The following is a 24631-nucleotide window of genomic DNA, read 5'->3' on the forward strand; positions in this document are numbered from 1 at the left end:
AGTCCGAAACTACTGCCAGAAGGCTTTCTCTTGTCCGCTAGGCCACATTCCTGAGGTAAAACCTGAGGCAAAACTGCGGCCTAGCGGACTCTGTGAAGCCTGCAAGTCCTCTATAGGATCCTATTGGGCTTCCTACTGTCTTTTCATTTGCCTGCTTGATTCCTATAGGTTCCCTCTAGCTAGTGGGCGGGGCCTAACACAGCCTAGGTGTCTTTCTACTGGCTACACTCCTCCCCTTCATTTGCATACTCTTTTCCCATTGGTTATAGTCCGAAACTACTGCCAGAAGGCTTTCTCTTGTCCGCTAGGCCGCACTCCTGAGGTAAAACCTGAGGCAAAACTGCGGCCTAGCGGGTGTTTTGAAGCCTGCAAGTCCTCTATAGGATCCTATTGGGCTTCCTACTGTCTTTTCATTTGCCTGCTTGATTCCCATAGATTCCCTCTAGCTAGTGGGCGGGGCCTAACACAGCCTAGGTGTCTTTCTATTGGCTACACTCCTCCCTTTCATTTGCATACTCTTTTCCCATTGGTTATAGTCCGAAACTACTGCCAGAAGGCTTTCTCTTGTCCGCTAGGCCGCACTCCTGAGGTAAAACCTGAGGCAAAACTGCGGCCTAGCGGACTCTGTGAAGCCTGCAAGTCCTCTATAGGATCCTATTGGGCTTCCTACTGTCTTTTCATTTGCCTGCTTGATTCCCATAGATTCCCTCTAGCTAGTGGGCGGGGCCTAACACAGCCTAGGTGTCTTTCTACTGGCTACACTCCTCCCCTTCATTTGCATACTCTTTTCCCATTGGTTATAGTCCGAAACTACTGCCAGAAGGCTTTCTCTTGTCCGCTAGGCCGCACTCCTGAGGTAAAACCTGAGGCAAAACTGCGGCCTAGCGGGCGTTTTGAAGCCTGCTAGGCCTCTATGGGCTGCCAATGGGCTTGCTACTGTCTTTGAGGCCTACTCACGGACGCAGGTGGGCAGGCGTGATGTCCAGGAAGGGGTCCCGGTCTCGCGGCTGTAGCAGGTGAGGAGGGCGCTGCTCCCTTCCAGGACGAAGCCGGACACACACGTGTACTGGATGGTGGTGCCCACCAGCAGGCCCGCGTCCGAGATCAGGCGTGTAGCGTGTGCCACCTCCCCGGGGTCCGTGCAGTACATGACTGGGCACAGAAAGAAAGACATCATGTTAAGGTAGATTACATGACATTTCGTGTATTATTTCTATATTATTACATTAATCATTATGCTCATATTTTATTATTATTATTATTGTCATATTAATTCATTATATTATTATTATTATATAATATAATTATATAATTATAATTATTATAATAATATAATATAATATTATATAATATAATTCATTATTATTATTATATAATGATATAATTATAATTATTATAATATAATGAATTAATATGACAATAATAATAATAATTGAGAGAGAGAGAGAGACGGGTGGACATCATGTTAAGGTAGATTACATTACGTTTCGTTTATTATTTCTATATTATTACATTAATCATTATGCTTATATTTTATTATTATTATTATTATTATTATTGTCATATTAATTCATTATATTATTATTATTATATAATATAATTATATAATTATAATTATTATAATAATATAATATAATATTATTATATAATATAATTCATTATTACTATTATATAATGATATAATTATAATTATTATAATATAATGAATTAATATGACAATAATAATAATAATTGAGAGAGAGAGAGAGAGATGGGTGGACATCATGTTAAGGTAGATTACATTACGTTTCGTTTATTATTTCTATATTATTACATTAATCATTATGCTTATATTTTATTATTATTATTATTATTATTATTGTCATATTAATTCATTATATTATTATTATTATATAATATAATTATATAATTATAATTATTATAATAATATAATATAATATTATTATATAATATAATTCATTATTACTATTATATAATGATATAATTATAATTATTATAATATAATGAATTAATATGACAATAATAATAATAATTGAGAGAGAGAGAGAGACGGGTGGACATCATGTTAAGGTAGATTACATTACGTTTCGTTTATTATTTCTATATTATTACATTAATCATTATGCTTATATTTTATTATTATTATTATTATTATTGTCATATTAATTCATTATATTATTATTATTATATAATATAATTATATAATTATAATTATTATAATAATATAATATAATATTATTATATAATATAATTCATTATTACTATTATATAATGATATAATTATAATTATTATAATATAATGAATTAATATGACAATAATAATAATAATTGAGAGAGAGAGAGAGACAGGTGGACATCATGTTAAGGTAGATTACATTACGTTTCGTTTATTATTTCTATATTATTACATTAATCATTATGCTTATATTTTATTATTATTATTATTGTCATATTAATTCATTATATTATTATTATTATATAATATAATGATATAATTATAATTATTATAATAATATAATATAATATTATTATATAATATAATTCATTATTACTATTATATAATGATATAATTATAATTATTATAATATAATGAATTAATATGACAATAATAATAATAATTGAGAGAGAGAGAGAGACGGGTGGACATCATGTTAAGGTAGATTACATGACATTTCGTTTATTATTTCTATATTATTACATTAATCATTATGCTCATATTTTATTATTATTATTATTGTCATATTAATTCATTATATTATTATTATTATATAATATAATTATATAATTATAATTATTATAATAATATAATATAATATTATTATATAATATAATTCATTATTACTATTATATAATGATATAATTATAATTATTATAATATAATGAATTAATATGACAATAATAATAATAATTGAGAGAGAGAGAGAGAGATGGGTGGACATCATGTTAAGGTAGATTACATTACGTTTCGTTTATTATTTCTATATTATTACATTAATCATTATGCTTATATTTTATTATTATTATTATTATTATTATTATTATTATTGTCATATTAATTCATTATATTATTATTATTATATAATATAATTATATAATTATAATTATTATAATAATATAATATAATATTATTATATAATATAATTCATTATTACTATTATATAATGATATAATTATAATTATTATAATATAATGAATTAATATGACAATAATAATAATAATTGAGAGAGAGAGAGAGACGGGTGGACATCATGTTAAGGTAGATTACATTACGTTTCGTTTATTATTTCTATATTATTACATTAATCATTATGCTTATATTTTATTATTATTATTATTATTATTATTATTATTATTGTCATATTAATTCATTATATTATTATTATTATATAATATAATTATATAATTATAATTATTATAATAATATAATATAATTATATAATATAATTCATTATTACTATTATATAATGATATAATTATAATTATTATAATAATATAATATTATTAAATAATATAATTCATTATTACTATTATATAATTATATAATTATAATTATTATAATAATATAATATAATATTATTAAATAATATAATTCATTATTACTATTATATAATTATATAATTATAATTATTATAATAATATAATATAATATTAAATAATATAATTCATTATTACTATTATATAATTATATAATTATAATTATTATAATAACATAATATAATATTATTAAATAATATAATTCATTATTACTATTATATAATGATATAATTATAATTATTATAATAATATAATTCATTATATTAGATTGTTGTATTGTATTGTATTACTATATTACTGTATTGTGCCATGTTATTGTATGATATAAATATATACATTTATATATTATATAATATTGTATATATTTATTATATTTGATCATTACATTAGATTATATTGTGTAATATATACAATATATTATACAATATAATATTGTATAATATATCGTAAATATTACACAATAATTAACATAATGATAGATTTATATATTTTATTATATAATATTGTATATATTTATTATATTTGATCATTACATTAGATTATATTGTGTAATATATACAATATATTATACAATATAATATTGTATAATATATCGTAAATATTACACAATAATTAACATAATGATAGATTTATATATTTTATTATATAATATTGTATATATTTATTATATTTGATCATTACATTAGATTATATTGTGTAATATATACAATATATTATACAATATAATATTGTATAATATGTCGTAAATATTACACAATAATTAACATTTGTTTATTATTTTTATATTATTACATTAATTATTATGCTTATATTTTATTATTATTATTATTGTAGATTACATTTCGTTTATTATTTTTATATTATTACATTAATTATTATGCTTATATTTTATTATTATTATTATTGTAGATTACATTTCGTTTATTATTTTTATATTATTACATTAATTATTATGCTTATATTTTATTATTATTATTATTGTAGATTATATTACCTTTGGTTTATTATTTTTATATTATTACATTAATTATTATGCTTATATTTTATTTTTATTATTATTGTAGATTATATTACATTTCGTTTATTATTTTTATATTATTACATTAATTATTATGCTTATATTTTATTATTATTATTATTGTAGACTATATTACATTTCGTTTATTATTTTTATATTATTACATTAATTATTATGCTTATATTTTGTTATTATTATTATTGTAGATTATATTACATTTCGTTTATTATTTTTATATTATTACATTAATTATTATGCTTATATTTTATTATTATTATTATTATTGTAGATTATATTACATTTCATTTATTATTTTTATATTATTACATTAATTATTATGCTTATATTTTATTATTATTATTATTGTAGATTATATTACATTTCGTTTATTATTTTTATATTATTACATTAATTATTATGCTTATATTTTATTATTATTATTATTGTAGATTATATTACATTTCGTTTATTATTTTTATATTATTACATTAATTATTATGCTTATATTTTATTATTATTATTATTATTGTAGATTACATTTCGTTTATTATTTTTATATTATTACATTAATTATTATGCTTATATTTTGTTATTATTATTATTGTAGATTATATTACATTTCGTTTATTATTTTTATATTATTACATTAATTATTATGCTTATATTTTATTATTATTATTATTGTAGATTATATTACATTTCGTTTATTATTTTTATATTATTACATTAATTATTATGCTTATATTTTACTATTATTATTATTATTGTAGATTATATTACATTTATTATTTTTATATTATTACATTAATTATTATGCTTATATTTTATTATTATTATTATTGTAGATTACATTTCGTTTATTATTTTTATATTATTACATTAATTATTATGCTTATATTTTATTATTATTATTATTATTGTAGATTATATTACATTTCATTTATTATTTTTATATTATTACATTAATTATTATGCTTATATTTTATTATTATTATTATTGTAGATTATATTACATTTCGTTTATTATTTTTATATTATTACATTAATTATTATGCTTATATTTTATTATTATTATTATTGTAGATTATATTACATTTCGTTTATTATTTTTATATTATTACATTGATTATTATGCTTATATTTTGTTATTATTATTATTGTAGATTACATTTCGTTTATTATTTTTATATTATTACATTGATTATTATGCTTATATTTTGTTATTATTATTATTGTAGATTACATTTCGTTTATTATTTTTATATTATTACATTAATTATTATGCTTATATTTTGTTATTATTATTATTGTAGACTATATTACATTTCGTTTATTATTTTTATATTATTACATTAATTATTATGCTTATATTTTGTTATTATTATTATTGTAGACTATATTACATTTCGTTTATTATTTTTATATTATTACATTAATTATTATGCTTATATTTTATTATTATTATTATTGTAGATTACATTTCGTTTATTATTTTTATATTATTACATTAATTATTATGCTTATATTTTATTATTATTATTATTATTGTAGATTACATTTCGTTTATTATTTTTATATTATTACATTAATTATTATGCTTATATTTTGTTATTATTATTATTGTAGACTATATTACATTTCGTTTATTATTTTTATATTATTACATTAATTATTATGCTTATATTTTATTATTATTATTATTGTAGATTACATTTCGTTTATTATTTTTATATTATTACATTAATTATTATGCTTATATTTTATTATTATTATTATTGTAGATTATATTACATTTCGTTTATTATTTTTATATTATTACATTAATTATTATGCTTATATTTTATTATTATTATTATTATTGTAGACTATGTTACATTTCGTTTATTATTTTTATATTATTACATTAATTATTATGCTTATATTTTATTATTATTATTATTGTAGACTATATTACATTTCGTTTATTATTTTTATATTATTACATTAATTATTATGCTTATATTTTATTATTATTATTATTGTAGATTGTATTACATTTCGTTTATTATTTTTATATTATTACATCAACACCTGCTGGCCAGGAGAAGAATTGCAGGGGAATGCATTGGGAAATCCCATTGACAACATCAACACCTACTGGGCAGGAGAGGAAGTGCAGGCAATAATATCCCATTGGCAACATATCCAACATATTCGCTTATCCAACGTTCTGCCGGCCCGTTGGATAAGTGAGACTCTACTATATTATTTTATTATCAAATTATTACAATACATATATTATTATTATTATTATTATTATTATTATTATTATTATTATTATTATATATTATTCCGCCCGCTCACTCTTTTCGCAGAAGGGAGGGGGGCTGCTCCAGGCGAGGCCGGCGGTGCAGACGAGGGTCTCCGGCCCGAGGACGTCGTACCCGGGGTCACACTGGTACGTGACCTTTGCCCCCCGGACGTTGGGCTCCGCGTGCGACGTCGTCTTCCACCCGTTCTGGATCTCCGGAAGGTCCGGGCACGAGTCGTTGCGGGCCACCTCTGCCCCAAGGACAGGGAAAACAATAACCAATAATCAGTAGATCAGTAACCAATAATCAATTGATCAATAACCAATCAATACACAATAATGGATCGATCAATAACCAGTACTGGATCAATCAATACCTAATAATGGATCAGTCAATAACCAATAATGGGTCAATCAATACCTAATAATGGATCAATCAATAACCAATAATGGGGTCAATCAATACCTAATAATGGATCAGTCAATAACCAATAGTGGATCAGTCAATAACCAATAATGGGTCAATCAATAACCAATAATGGATCCATCAATACCCAATAATGGGTCAATCAATACCTAATAATGGATCAGTCAATTACCAATAATAGAGCACTCAATCACCCATAATGGATCTGTCAATAACCAATAATGGATCAGTCAATAACCAATAATGGGTCAATCAATAACTAATAATGGATCAATCAATAACCAATAATGGGTCAATCAATAACTAATAATGGATCAGTCAATAACCAATAATGGTTCAATCAATAACCAATAATAGATAGGTCAATAACCAATAATGGTTCAATCAATAACCAATAATGGTTCAATTAATAACCAATAACAGATTGGTCAAAAACCAATAATGGATCAGTCAATAACCAAGAATAGACTGATCAATACCCAATAATGGATTGGACAGTACCCAATAATAGCTCGGTCAATACCAAATAATAGTCCGATTAGTAACAATAATTGATTGATCAATTACCAACAATGGTTCAATCCATAACTAATAATGGATCAATCAATACCTAATAATGGATCAGTCAATAACCAATAATGGATTGATGAATAACCATTAATAGACCTATCGATACCCAATAATGGATCGGACAGTACCCAATAATAGATCAATTAATAACCAATAATAGATCGGTCAATACCCAATAATAGTCCGATTAGTAACAATAATTGATTGATCAATTACCAACAATGGTAATAATGGATCAATCAATCACCATTAATGCATTGATCAATAACCAAGGAATAACTGATCAGCCAGCAATAACGGATTGACCAATAACCAATAATTTATTTGATCAGAAACCAATAACCGAGGGATCCATAACCAATAACCAATCAATCAACCAACCTATAATCAATTGATCAATAATGGAGCAATCAATCACAATAAGAGATTAATCAATAGCCAATAATCAATAATGGATTGATCAATAACCAATAATTTATTTGATCAGAAACCAATAACCGAGGGATCCATAACCAATAACCAATCAACCAACCAACCTATAATCAATTGATCAATAATGGAGCAATCAATCACAATAAGAGATTAATCAATAATGGATTGATCAATAACCAATAACGGATCAATATTATTCCTGACCGGCGTAGGTGATGAGGAAGGCCTTGTGGGCGGGGCCTGCGTCGGGGTCGGAGTTGAACTGGACGGTGAGGTCGGGAGAGGAACCATAGAGCCTCCGTGACCCCGGGGATGACCCCAAGGATGACCCCAGGAAGTGGCCCAGGGGGCGGGACCCCAGGTCGTCCCCGTCGAAGACGGACAGCAGGGCGGGGCCGCTCAGGTTCAGCCTGTGATTCAAAGAAAGACAGGAACAGGAAGTCGCATTGACAATCTCGCCCCCTGCTGGCCGGGAGAGGAATTGCATGGGAATGCATTGGGAAATCCCATTGGAAATATTGACATCTGCTGGACAAGAGAGGAAATGCAGGCAATCATAATAATATCAATTATATTACTATTATATTATTATTATTGTTATTATTATTATATATCATTACTAATATTATTATTATTACTTTCATATTATAATATTTATTTATTTCTATTATTATATTATATTATTATATAATGGGAAAGCCCATTGGCAATAGAGACATTTACTGGTCAGGAGAGGAAGTGCAGGCATTAGTAATAACAACAACAACAATAATAATAATAATAATAATAAATATCTATTATATTACTATTATATTACATATTTATTGTTGTATTATTAAATTACATTATTATTATTATATTAATTTAATATTATTATTGTATTATTATTGTACTATTATTATTATATTATATTGTTACTAGTATTATATTATTATTGTGTTATACTTTTAGTATTATTACTAATATATTATAATATTTATTTATTTCTATTATTATATTATATTATTATATAATGGGAAAGCCCATTGGCAATAGAGACATTTACTGGTCAGGAGAGGAAGTGCAGGCATTAGTAATAACAACAACAACAACAATAATAATAATAATAATAAATATCTATTATATTACTATTATATTACATATTTATTGTTGTATTATTAAATTACATTATTATTATTATATTAATTTAATATTATTATTGTATTATTATTGTACTATTATTATTATATTATATTGTTACTAGTATTATATTATTATTGTGTTATACTTTTAGTATTATTACTAATATATTATAATATTTATTTATTTCTATTATTATATTATATTATTATATAATGGGAAAGCCCATTGGCAATAGAGACATTTACTGGTCAGGAGAGGAAGTGCAGGCATTAGTAATAACAACAACAACAACAATAATAATAATAATAATAAATATCTATTATATTACTATTATATTACATATTTATTGTTGTATTATTAAATTACATTATTATTATTATATTAATTTAATATTATTATTGTATTATTATTGTACTATTATTATTATATTATATTGTTACTAGTATTATATTATTATTGTGTTATACTTTTAGTATTATTACTAATATATTATAATATTTATTTATTTCTATTATTATATTATATTATTATATAATGGGAAAGCCCATTGGCAATAGAGACATTTACTGGTCGGGAGAGGAAGTGCATGCATTAGTAATAACAACAACAACAACAATAATAATAATAATAATAATAATAATAATAAATATCTATTATATTACTATTATATTACATATTTATTGTTGTATTATTAAATTACATTATTATTATTATATTAACTTAATATTATTATTGTATTATTATTGTACTATTATTATTGTATTATATTGTTACTAGTATTATATTATTATTGTGTTATACTTTTAGTATTATTACTATTATATTATAATATTTATTTATTTCTATTATTATATTATATTATTATATAATGGGAAAGCCCATTGGCAATAGAGACATTTATTGGTCAGGAGAGGAAGTGCAGGCATTAGTAATAACAACAACAACAACAATAATAATAATAATAATAAATATCTATTATATTACTATTATATTACATATTTATTGTTGTATTATTAAATTACATTATTATTATATTAATTTAATATTATTATTGTATTATTATTGTACTATTATTATTATATTATATTGTTACTAGTATTATATTATTATTGTGTTATACTTTTAGTATTATTACTAATATATTATAATATTTATTTATTTCTATTATTATATTATATTATTATATAATGGGAAAGCCCATTGGCAATAGAGACATTTACTGGTCGGGAGAGGAAGTGCATGCATTAGTAATAACAACAACAACAACAATAATAATAATAATAATAATAATAATAATAATAATAATAAATATCTATTATATTACTATTATATTACATATTTATTGTTGTATTATTAAATTACATTATTATTATTATATTAACTTAATATTATTATTGTATTATTATTGTACTATTATTATTGTATTATATTGTTACTAGTATTATATTATTATTGTGTTATACTTTTAGTATTATTACTATTATATTATAATATTTATTTATTTCTATTATTATATAATATAATCTAACAATAATAATAATAATAATAATAATAAATACATATCTATTATATTACTATTATATTACATATTTATTGTTGTATTATTAAATTACATTATTATTATTATATTAATATTATTATTGTATTATTATTGTACTATTATTATTATATTATATTGTTACTAGTATTATATTATTATTGTGTTATACTTTTAGTATTATTACTAATATATTATAATATTTATTTATTTCTATTATTATATTATATTATATTATTATATAATGGGAAAGCCCATTGACAATCTCGCCACCTGCTGGCCGGGAGAGGAATTGCAGCGGAATGCATTGGGAAATCCCATTGGCAACAGAGACATCTACTGGTCAGGAGAGGAAGTGCAGGGAATAATAATAATAATAATATAATAATAATAATATGCTTTGCTCACAGCTGGATGTCGAGACGGACTCGCTTCTCCGGAGAGACGTGGATCTTCCAGACGCAGCCCCGCCCACTTTCCCCAACGGGATTGGACGACGAGGAGGACGACGGGGCGGGCTCAAAGGGCTCCTCCGGCCAATCAGGAGGCACGATCACCCCGGAGCCGCCCGTCAGCTCACCACCACACGAGGCTGCAAGGCAAGAACAGAGGAAATAATTAATAACATATATATATATATATATATATATATATATATATATATATATAATAACATAACAGTACAATAATGATAATAAAAATATATGTTATTATATGTTATATACAATATATACCAATATATAATAAACAATAATAATATAATATAAGACTATAATATATAGTAGTAATATAACAAATATAACAGCAATAATTAATATAGATTATAATATATAAATAATAACATATAATAACATATACTAGCTTATAATATATGTAATAATAGTAGTAATAAATATAAATATAATAAAAAGTATAAAATATAATTAATAATGTATCATAGCATCTATATAATGTAATAAATAGATTATAATATATAAATAATAATATAAAATAATAACAAATATAATAACATATACTAGCTTATAATATATGTAAGAATAGTAGTAATAAATAATAATATAAAATAATAACAAATATAATAACATATACTAGCTTATAATATATGTAATAATAGTAGTAATAAATATAAATATAATAAAAAGTATAAAATATAATTAATAATGTATCATAGCATCTATATAATGTAATAGATTATAATATATAAATAATAATATAAAATAATAACAAATATAATAACATATACTAGCTTATAATATATGTAAGAATAGTAGTAATAAATATAAATATAATAAAAAGTATAAAATATAATTAATAATGTATCATAGCATCTATATAATGTAATAGATTATAATATATAAATAATAATATAAAATAATAACAAATATAATAACATACTAGCTTATAATATATGTAAGAATAGTAGTAATAAATATAAATATAATAAAAAGTATAAAATATAATTAATAATGTATCATAGCATCTATATAATGTAATAGATTATAATATATAAATAATAATATAAAATAATAACAAATATAATAACATATACTAGCTTATAATATATGTAAGAATAGTAGTAATAAATATAAATATAATAAAAAGTATAAAATATAATTAATAATGTATCATAGCATCTATATAATGTAATAAATAGATTATAATATATAAATAATAATATAAAATAATAACAAATATAATAACATATACTAGCTTATAATATATGTAAGAATAGTAGTAATAAATATAAATATAATAAAAAGTATAAAATATAATTAATAATGTATCATAGCATCTATATAATGTAATAAATAGATTATAATATATAAATAATAATATAAAATAATAACAAATATAATAACATATACTAGCTTATAATATATGTAAGAATAGTAGTAATAAATATAAATATAATAAAAAGTATAAAATATAATTAATAATGTATCATAGCATCTATATAATGTAATAAATAGATTATAATATATAAATAATAATAGCAAATATAATAACATATACTAGCTTATAATATATGTAATAATAGTAGTAATAAATATAAATATAATAAAAAGTATAAAATATAATTAATAATGTATCATAGCATCTATATAATGTAATAGATTATAATATATAAATAATAATATAAAATAATAACAAATATAATAACATATACTAGCTTATAATATATGTAAGAATAGTAGTAATAAATAATAATATAAAATAATAACAAATATAATAACATATACTAGCTTATAATATATGTAATAATAGTAGTAATAAATATAAATATATATATAAATATATATATATAAGACCATAACAGTACAATAATGATATTATTCTATATTATATTAATATAATATATTGTATATATGAAAATATATATAATGTAATAATATATAATAAATAATAATGCATAATAGTATATAATATAATAAATAGTAAAATATATTATACAATATGTATGATATAATATATAATAAATAATAATGTATAATAGTAGATATAATATAAATAATAACATATTTATTATTTTATATAAAATATATTACATAAATAAAATATATAAAAATATATAATGCAATAATATATAATAAAAATGCATAATAGTATATAATATAATAAATAGTAAAATACATTATACAATATGTATAATATAAAATATAATAAATAATAATGTATAATAGTAGATATAATATAAATAATAACATATTTATTATTTTATATAAAATATATTACATAAATAAAATATATAAAAATATATAATGCAATAATATATAATAAAAATGCATAATAGTATATAATATAATAAATAGTAAAATACATTATACAATATGTATAATATAAAATATAATAAATAATAATGTATAATAGTAGATATAATATAAATAATAACATATTTATTATTTTATATAAAATATATTACATAAATAGAATATAATATAATAAATAATAAAATATAAAATATATATATATGAAAATATATATAATGTAATAATATATAATAAATAATAATGCATAATAGTATATAATATAATAAATAGTAAAATATATTATACAATATGTATGATATAATATATAATAAATAATAATGTATAATAGTAGATATAATATAAATAATAACATATTTATTATTTTATATAAAATATATTACATAAATAAAATATATAAAAATATATAATGCAATAATATATAATAAAAATGCATAATAGTATATAATATAATAAATAGTAAAATACATTATACAATATGTATAATATAAAATATAATAAATAATAATGTATAATAGTAGATATAATATAAATAATAACATATTTATTATTTTATATAAAATATATTACATAAATAGAATATAATATAATAAATAATAAAATATAAAATATATATATATGAAAATATATATAATGTAATAATATATAATAAATAATAATGCATAATAGTATATAATATAATAAATAATAAAATACATTATACAATATGTATGATGTAATATATAATAAATAATAATGTATAATAGTAGATATAATATAAATAATATATATTATTTTATATAAAATATATTACATAAATAAAATATATAAAATATATAATGCAATAATATATAATAAAAATGCATAATAGTATATAATATAATAAATAATAAAATATATAAAAATATATAATGCAATAATATATAATAAAAATACATAATAGTATATAATATAATAAAATATAAAATATAAAATATATATAATATAAAATAATATGTAATAGTACATATATAATATAATAAAATATATAATATAAATATATATATAATATAATACACAATAAATAATAATGTATAATAGTACATATCTAATATAAATAATAAAATAGTTATTTATATAAAATATACAGTAGAGTCTCACTTATCCAACATTCACTTATCACAATATATAATATAATATATAATTCACAATATATAATATGTAATAATAAATATAAATAATAATTAATAATAATGATAAATATAATAAATTATATAATATATAATAATATAATAATATAATAATAATAATAATAATAATAATAATAATAATAATAATAATAATAATAATAATAATAATATAGCTGGCCTCTGCAGATGGGCTCGGTGTCATATAATAATATATAAATAATAAATAATACAATAAAATAATATACAATAATCTATAATACTATGATTTATATATATAAATATAATATATAAATAATAAATACTATAATATGTAATAATAAATATAAATAATAATTAATAATAATGATAAATATAATAAATTATATAATATATTATAATAATATAATATAATAATAATAATAATAATAATAATAATAATAATAATAATATAGCTGGCCTCTGCAGATGGGCTCGGTGTCATATAATAATATATAAATAATAAATAATACAATAAAATAATATACAACAATCTCTAATACTATGATTTATATATATAAATATAATATATAAATAATAAATAGAATATATATTATGTAATAATAAATATAAATAATAATTAATAATAATGATAAATATAATAAATTATATAATATATTATAATAATATAATATAATAATAATAAAAATAAAAATAATATATATATATACTATTATGCATTATTAATATGTAATAATAAATATAAATAATAAATAATAATAATGATAAATATAATAAATTATATAATATATTATAATATAATAAAAATAATAAAAATAATATATATATATACTATTATGCATTATTAATATGTAATAATAAATATAAATAATAATTAATAATAATGATAAATATAATAAAATATATAATATATTATAATAATATAATATAATAATAATAATAAAAATAATATATATATATATACTATTATGCATTATTAATATGTAATAATAAATATAAATAATAATTAATAATAATGATAAATATAATAAATTATATAATATATTATAATATAATAATAATAATAAAAATAATATATATATATACTATTATGCATTATTAATATGTAATAATAAATATAAATAATAATTAATAATAATGATAAATATAATAAATTATATAATATATTATAATAATAATAATAATAATAATAATAATAAAAATAATATATATATATACTATTATGCATTATTAATATGTAATAATAAATATAAATAATAATAATAATGATAAATATAATAAATTATATAATATATTATAATATAATAATAATAAAAATAATATATATATATATACTATTATGCATTATTAATATGTAATAATAAATATAAATAATAATTAATAATAATGATAAATATAATAAATTATATAATATAATAATAATAATAATAATAATAATAATAATAATAATAATAGCTGGCCTCTGCAGATGGGCTCGGTGTCGTTCCAGTGTGGCTCTCGGAGATTGACGCACTGGAGGGCGGCCGGGTGGCCGTGCTCGAGGTCGTGACCCGGGTCGCACGTGAACTCCACCACCGCGCCCAGGTCGAAGGTTGGGTCAGAGGTCGAGTAGTTCCCGTTCTGGATGAAGGGCTCATAGCAGTGACCCCGCTCAAAGGCTAAGAGACGGAAAGAGATAAGGTACATTATTATTATTGTATTGTATATACTATATTTACTATTATATTATGATATCATAATATTATTTTTATATTAATATATAAAATTATTACATTAAATTATATTATGATATCATTATTATATTATTTTTATATTATTACGATTATTATTATTGCATTTCCTATATTTACTAATATATTATAATAGATATTATACTATAGTATATATATTATTGTCTATATTGTTATCATTATATTATATTACTATATTACATTAAATTATATTGTAGATTATTATTTATATTAAAATTATTAACATTCTCTATATTATATATATGTAATATTTTATTTTATTATTATATTATATATTATTATTATTATAGATTATTATTTATATTAAATTTATTAACATTATCTATGTTACATATTATTATTATAATTATTTATTTATATTAAATTTATTAACATTTTCTATGTTACATATTATTATTATAGATTATTATTTATATTAAAATTATTAACATTCTCTATATTATATATATATATATATATATATATATATATATATATATATATATTAATATTTATATATTTATTTTTTCACGTAATTTCTATGGGTCCAGATGTCCTCTAGGGGCCGCTGTCTTTCTCGTATAGCAATGTAATATTTTATTTTATTATTATATTATATATTATTATTATTATAGATTATTTATTTATATTAAATTTATTAACATTATGTTACATATAATTATTATAGATTATTTATTTATATTAAATTTATTAACATTATCTATGTTACATATAATTATTATAGATTATTTATTTATATTAAATTTATTAACATTATCTATGTTACATATTATTATAGATTATTATTTATATTAAATTTAACATTATCTATGTTACATATAATTATTATAGATTATTTATTTATATTAAATTTATTAACATTATCTATGTTACATATTATTATTATAGATTATTGTTTATATTAAATTTATTAACATTCTCTATGTTACATATTATTATTATAGATTATTTATTTATATTAAATTTATTAACATTATCTATGTTACATATTATTATTATAGATTATTTATTTATATTAAATTTATTAACATTATCTATGTTACATATTATTATTATAGATTATTATTTATATTAAAATTATTAACATTCTCTCTCTCTCTATATATATATATATTAATATTTATATATATTTATTTTTTCACGTAATTTCTATGGGTCCAGATGGCCTCTAGGGGCCGCTGTCTTTCTCGTAATGACCTTCGAAGCGGATGTTGAAGGCGGGACTTCCTGTGTCTCCTTCCGGGTCGGAATATTATTATTATTATTATAGATTATTATTTATATTAAATTTATTAACATTATCTATATTATATTATATATATATATATATATATATATATATATATATATATATATATTAATATTTATATATATTTATTTTTTCACGTAATTTCTATGGGTCCAGATGGCCTCTAGGGGCCGCTGTCTTTCTCGTAATGACCTTCGAAGCGGATGTTGAAGGCGGGACTTCCTGTGTCTCCTTCCGGGTCAGAATATTATTATTATTATTATTATAGATTATTATTTATATTAAATTTATTAACATTATCTATGTTACATATTATTATTATAGATTATTATTTATATTAAATTTCTTAACATTCTCTCTCTCTCTATATATATATATATATTAATATTTATATATATTTATTTTTTCGCGTAATTTCTATGGGTCCAGATGGCCTCTAGGGGCCGCTGTCTTTCTCGTAATGACCTTCGAAGCGGATGTTGAAGGCGGGACTTCCTGTGTCTCCTTCCGGGTCAGAATATTATTATTATTATTATTATAGATTATTATTTATATTAAATTTATTAACATTATCTATGTTACATATTATTATTATAGATTATTATTTATATTAAATTTCTTAACATTCTCTCTCTCTCTATATATATATATATATTAATATTTATATATATTTATTTTTTCACGTAATTTCTATGGGTCCAGATGGCCTCTAGGGGCCGCTGTCTTTCTCGTAATGACCTTCGAAGCGGATGTTGAAGGCGGGACTTCCTGTGTCTCCTTCCGGGTCGGAATATTATTATTATTATTATAGATTATTATTTATATTAAATTTATTAACATTATCTATATTATATTATATATATATATATATATATATATATATATATATATATATATATTAATATTTATATATATTTATTTTTTCACGTAATTTCTATGGGTCCAGATGGCCTCTAGGGGCCGCTGTCTTTCTCGTAATGACCTTCGAAGCGGATGTTGAAGGCGGGACTTCCTGTGTCTCCTTCCGGGTCAGAATATTATTATTATTATTATTATAGATTATTATTTATATTAAATTTATTAACATTATCTATGTTACATATTATTATTATAGATTATTATTTATATTAAATTTCTTAACATTCTCTCTCTCTCTATATATATATATATATTAATATTTATATATATTTATTTTTTCGCGTAATTTCTATGGGTCCAGATGGCCTCTAGGGGCCGCTGTCTTTCTCGTAATGACCTTCGAAGCGGATGTTGAAGGCGGGACTTCCTGTGTCTCCTTCCGGGTCAGAATATTATTATTATTATTATTATAGATTATTATTTATATTAAATTTATTAACATTATCTATGTTACATATTATTATTATAGATTATTATTTATATTAAATTTCTTAACATTCTCTCTCTCTCTATATATATATATATATTAATATTTATATATATTTATTTTTTCGCGTAATTTCTATGGGTCCAGATGGCCTCTAGGGGCCGCTGTCTTTCTCGTAATGACCTTCGAAGCGGATGTTGAAGGCGGGACTTCCTGTGTCTCCTTCCGGGTCAGAATATTATTATTATTATTATTATAGATTATTATTTATATTAAATTTATTAACATTATCTATGTTACATATTATTATTATAGATTATTATTTATATTAAATTTCTTAACATTCTCTCTCTCTATATATATATATATATATATATTAATATTTATATATATTTATTTTTTCGCGTAATTTCTATGGGTCCAGATGGCCTCTAGGGGCCGCTGTCTTTCTCGTATAGCAATGTAATATGTTATTTTATTTTATTATTATATTATATATTATTATTATTATTATAGATTATTATTTATATTAAATTTATTAACATTCTCTCTCTCTATATATATATATATTAATATTTATATATATTTATTTTTTCGCGTAATTTCTATGGGTCCAGATGGCCTCTAGGGGCCGCTGTCTTTCTCGTATAGCAATGTAATATGTCATTTTATTTTATTATTATATTATATATTATTATTATTATTATAGATTATTATTTATATTAAATTTATTAACATTCTCTCTCTCTCTCTATATATATATATATTAATATTTATATATATTTATTTTTTCGCGTAATTTCTATGGGTCCAGATGGCCTCTAGGGGCCGCTGTCTTTCTCGTAATGACCTTCGAAGCGGATGTTGAAGGCGGGACTTCCTGTGTCTCCTTCCGGGTCAGAATATTATTATTATTATTATTATAGATTATTATTTATATTAAATTTATTAACATTATCTATGTTACATATTATTATTATTATTATAGATTATTATTAAAATTATTAACATTCTCTATAATATATATATATATATATATATATATATATATATATATATATATTCACGTAATTTCTATGCGTCCAGATGGCCTCTAGGGCCTCTATTTTAATTATTATTTATTATATTTTATTCTTATGTATTTATATTATATAACCATATGTGACACAATATAATATAGCAATTTAATATGTTATTTTGTTTTATTATTATATTATATATTATTATTATTATAGATTATTATTTATATTAAATTTATTAACATTATCTATGTTACATATTATTATTATAGATTATTATTTATATTAAATTTGTTAACATTATCTATGTTACATATTATTATTATAGATTATTTATATAATATAGTCTTTCTCGTATAGCAATGTAATATGTGACACAATATAATATAGCAATTTAATATGTTATTTTGTTTTATTATTATATTATATATTATTATTATTATAGATTATTATTTATATTAAATTTATTAACATTCTCTCTCTCTCTATATATATATATTAATATTTATATATATTTATTTTTTCACGTAATTTCTATGGGTCCAGATGGCCTCTAGGGGCCGCTGTCTTTCTCGTAATGACCTTCGAAGCGGATGTTGAAGGCGGGACTTCCTGTGTCTCCTTCCGGGTCGGAATATTATTATTATTATTATAGATTATTATTTATATTAAATTTATTAACATTCTCTCTCTCTCTCTCTCTCTCTCTCTATATATATATATATATATATTAATATTTATATATATTTATTTTTTCACGTAATTCCTATGGGTCCAGATGGCCTCTAGGGGCCGCTGTCTTTCTCGTAATGACCTTCGAAGCGGATGTTGAAGGCGGGACTTCCTGTGTCTCCTTCCGGGTCGGCCTCCGATTGGAGGAAGAGGAGGGCGAGAGCGTCGCCTTGGCTGATGAGACCCTCAAAGGGGGTCCCGGGACCCTCGGCCGAGTCAAAAAGAAGCAAAGAAGACGAGGACGAGGACGATGAGACCCCACTGAAGACCTGTAGCCTGGAGATAGACCAAAAAAAAAGAGAAATAATGGTGAGTAGAATTAAATTATTATTATTATTATTATTATTATATTACATATTTCTACATTAAATATACTATTTTCAATACTTTATTATTAAATACTATTATTATTTATTATTAATTAAATTATTATTATTATTATATTACATATTTCTACATTAAATATACTATTTTTAATATTTTATTATTAAATACTATTATTATTTATTATTAATTAAATTATTATTATTATTATATTAAATATTTCCACATTAAATATACTATTTTAATATTACATTATTATTTATTATTAATTAAATTATTATTATTATTATATTAAATATTTCCACATTAAATATACTATTTTTAATATTACAATTATTTATTATTAATTAAATTATTATTATTATTATATTAAATATTTCCACATTAAATATACTATTTTTAATATTACATTATTATTTATTATTAATTAAATTATTATTATTATTATATTAAATATTTCCACATTAAATATACTATTTTTAATATTACAATTATTTATTATTAATTAAATTATTATTATTATTATATTAAATATTTCCACATTAAATATACTATTTTTAATATTACATTATTATTTATTATTAATTAAATTATTATTATTATTATATTAAATATTTCTACATTAAATATACTATTTTCAATATTTTATTATTAAATACTATTATTATTTATTATTAATTAAATTATTATTATTATTATATTAAGTATTTCCACATTAAATATACTATTTTTAATATTACATTATTATTTATTATTAATTAAATTATTATTATTATATTAAATATTTCTACATTAAATATACTATTTTTAATATTACATTATTATTTATTATTAATTAAATTATTATTATTATTATATTAAATATTTCTACATTAAATATACTATTTTCAATACTTTATTATTAAATACTATTATTATTTATTATTAATTAAATTATTATTATTATTATTATATTAAGTATTTCCACATTAAATATACTATTTTTAATATTACAATTATTTATTATTAATTAAATTATTATTATTATTATATTAAATATTTCTACATTAAATATACTATTTTCAATACTTTATTATTAAATACTATTATTATTTATTATTAATTAAATTATTATTATTATTATTATATTAAGTATTTCCACATTAAATATACTATTTTTAATATTACATTATTATTTATTATTAATTAAATTATTATTATTATATTGAATATTTCCACATTAAATATACTATTTTTAATATTACATTATTATTTATTATTAATTAAATTATTATTATTATATTAAATATTTCTACATTAAATATACTATTTTTAATATTACAATTATTTATTATTAATTAAATTATTATTATTATTATTATTATATTAAATATTTCTACATTAAATATACTATTTTCAATACTTTATTATTAAATACTATTATTATTTATTATTAATTAAATTATTATTATTATTATATTAAGTATTTCCACATTAAATATACTATTTTTAATATTACATTATTATTTATTATTAATTAAATTATTATTATTATATTAAATATTTCTACATTAAATATACTATTTTCAATACTTTATTATTAAATACTATTATTATTTATTATTAATTAAATTATTATTATTATATTAAATATTTCTACATTAAATATACTATTTTTAATACATTATTATTTATTATTAATTAAATTATTATTATTATTATATTGAATATTTCTACATTAAATATACTATTTTCAATACTTTATTATTAAATACTACTATTATTTATTATTAATTAAATTATTATTATTATTATTATTATTATATTAAGTATTTCCACATTAAATATACTATTTTTAATATTACAATTATTTATTATTAATTAAATTATTATTATTATTATATTAAATATTTCTACATTAAATATACTATTTTCAATACTTTATTATTAAATACTATTATTATTTATTATTAATTAAATTATTATTATTATTATTATATTAAGTATTTCCACATTAAATATACTATTTTTAATATTACATTATTATTTATTATTAATTAAATTATTATTATTATATTAAATATTTCTACATTAAATATACTATTTTCAATACTTTATTATTAAATACTGTTATTATTTATTATTAATTAAATTATTATTATTATTATTATATTAAGTATTTCCACATTAAATATACTATTTTTAATATTACAATTATTTATTATTAATTAAATTATTATTATTATTATATTAAATATTTCTACATTAAATATACTATTTTTAATATTTTATTATTAAATACTATTATTATTTATTATTAATTAAATTATTATTATTATTATATTACATATTTCTACATTAAATATACTATTTTCAATATTTTATTATTAAATACTATTATTATTTATTATTAATTAAATTATTATTATTATTATATTAAATATTTCCACATTAAATATACTATTTTTAATATTACATTATTATTTATTATTAATTAAATTATTATTATATTAAATATTTCTACATTAAATATACTATTTTTAATATTACATTATTATTTATTATTAATTAAATTATTATTATTATTATATTACATATTTCTACATTAAATATACTATTTTCAATATTTTATTATTAAATACTATTATTATTTATTATTAATTAAATTATTATTATTATTATATTAAATATTTCCACATTAAATATACTATTTTTAATATTACATTATTATTTATTATTAATTAAATTATTATTATTATATTAAATATTTCTACATTAAATATACTATTTTTAATATTACATTATTATTTATTATTAATTAAATTATTATTATTATTATATTACATATTTCTACATTAAATATACTATTTTCAATATTTTATTATTAAATACTATTATTATTTATTATTAATTAAATTATTATTATTATTATTATATTAAGTATTTCCACATTAAATATACTATTTTTAATATTACAATTATTTATTATTAATTAAATTATTATTATTATATTAAATATTTCTACATTAAATATACTATTTTCAATACTTTATTATTAAATACTATTATTATTTATTATTAATTAAATTATTATTATTATATTAAATATTTCTACATTAAATATACTATTTTTAATATTACATTATTATTTATTATTAATTAAATTATTATTATTATTATATTGAATATTTCTACATTAAATATACTATTTTTAATACTTTATTATTAAATACTATTACATTATTTATAATTAAATATTATGTCGTTAAATATACTATTTGTAATATTTATTATTCAATATTATTAAATACTAGCTGTGCCCGGCCACGCGTTGCTCAGTGTTATGGGAAATAAAGTATTAATTTTTTTTAGTGTTTTTAATTATTTTTAGTGTTTTTTTATTGGGTTGCTAG

General features: G+C 18.5%; 1 protein-coding gene across 1 annotated transcript in view; it reads right to left on the reverse strand.

The window, feature by feature from the left end:
• Nucleotides 1-957: 957 nt before the first annotated feature.
• sez6l (seizure related 6 homolog like) overlaps nucleotides 958-24631 on the reverse strand; it is a gene marked incomplete at its 3' end in the record, with an annotated part of 49897 nt that continues 26223 nt past the window's right edge. Inside the window, 6 exon segments of the mRNA XM_062966571.1 lie at nucleotides 958-1152; nucleotides 6896-7093; nucleotides 8476-8681; nucleotides 11339-11522; nucleotides 16280-16477; nucleotides 20998-21191. Coding sequence (XP_062822641.1) covers nucleotides 958-1152; nucleotides 6896-7093; nucleotides 8476-8681; nucleotides 11339-11522; nucleotides 16280-16477; nucleotides 20998-21191 — 1175 coding nt within the window.

Source organism: Anolis carolinensis, unplaced genomic scaffold (genome assembly GCF_035594765.1).
Source record: "Anolis carolinensis isolate JA03-04 unplaced genomic scaffold, rAnoCar3.1.pri scaffold_24, whole genome shotgun sequence".
NCBI classification, from domain to species: Eukaryota; Metazoa; Chordata; class Lepidosauria; order Squamata; family Dactyloidae; genus Anolis; species Anolis carolinensis.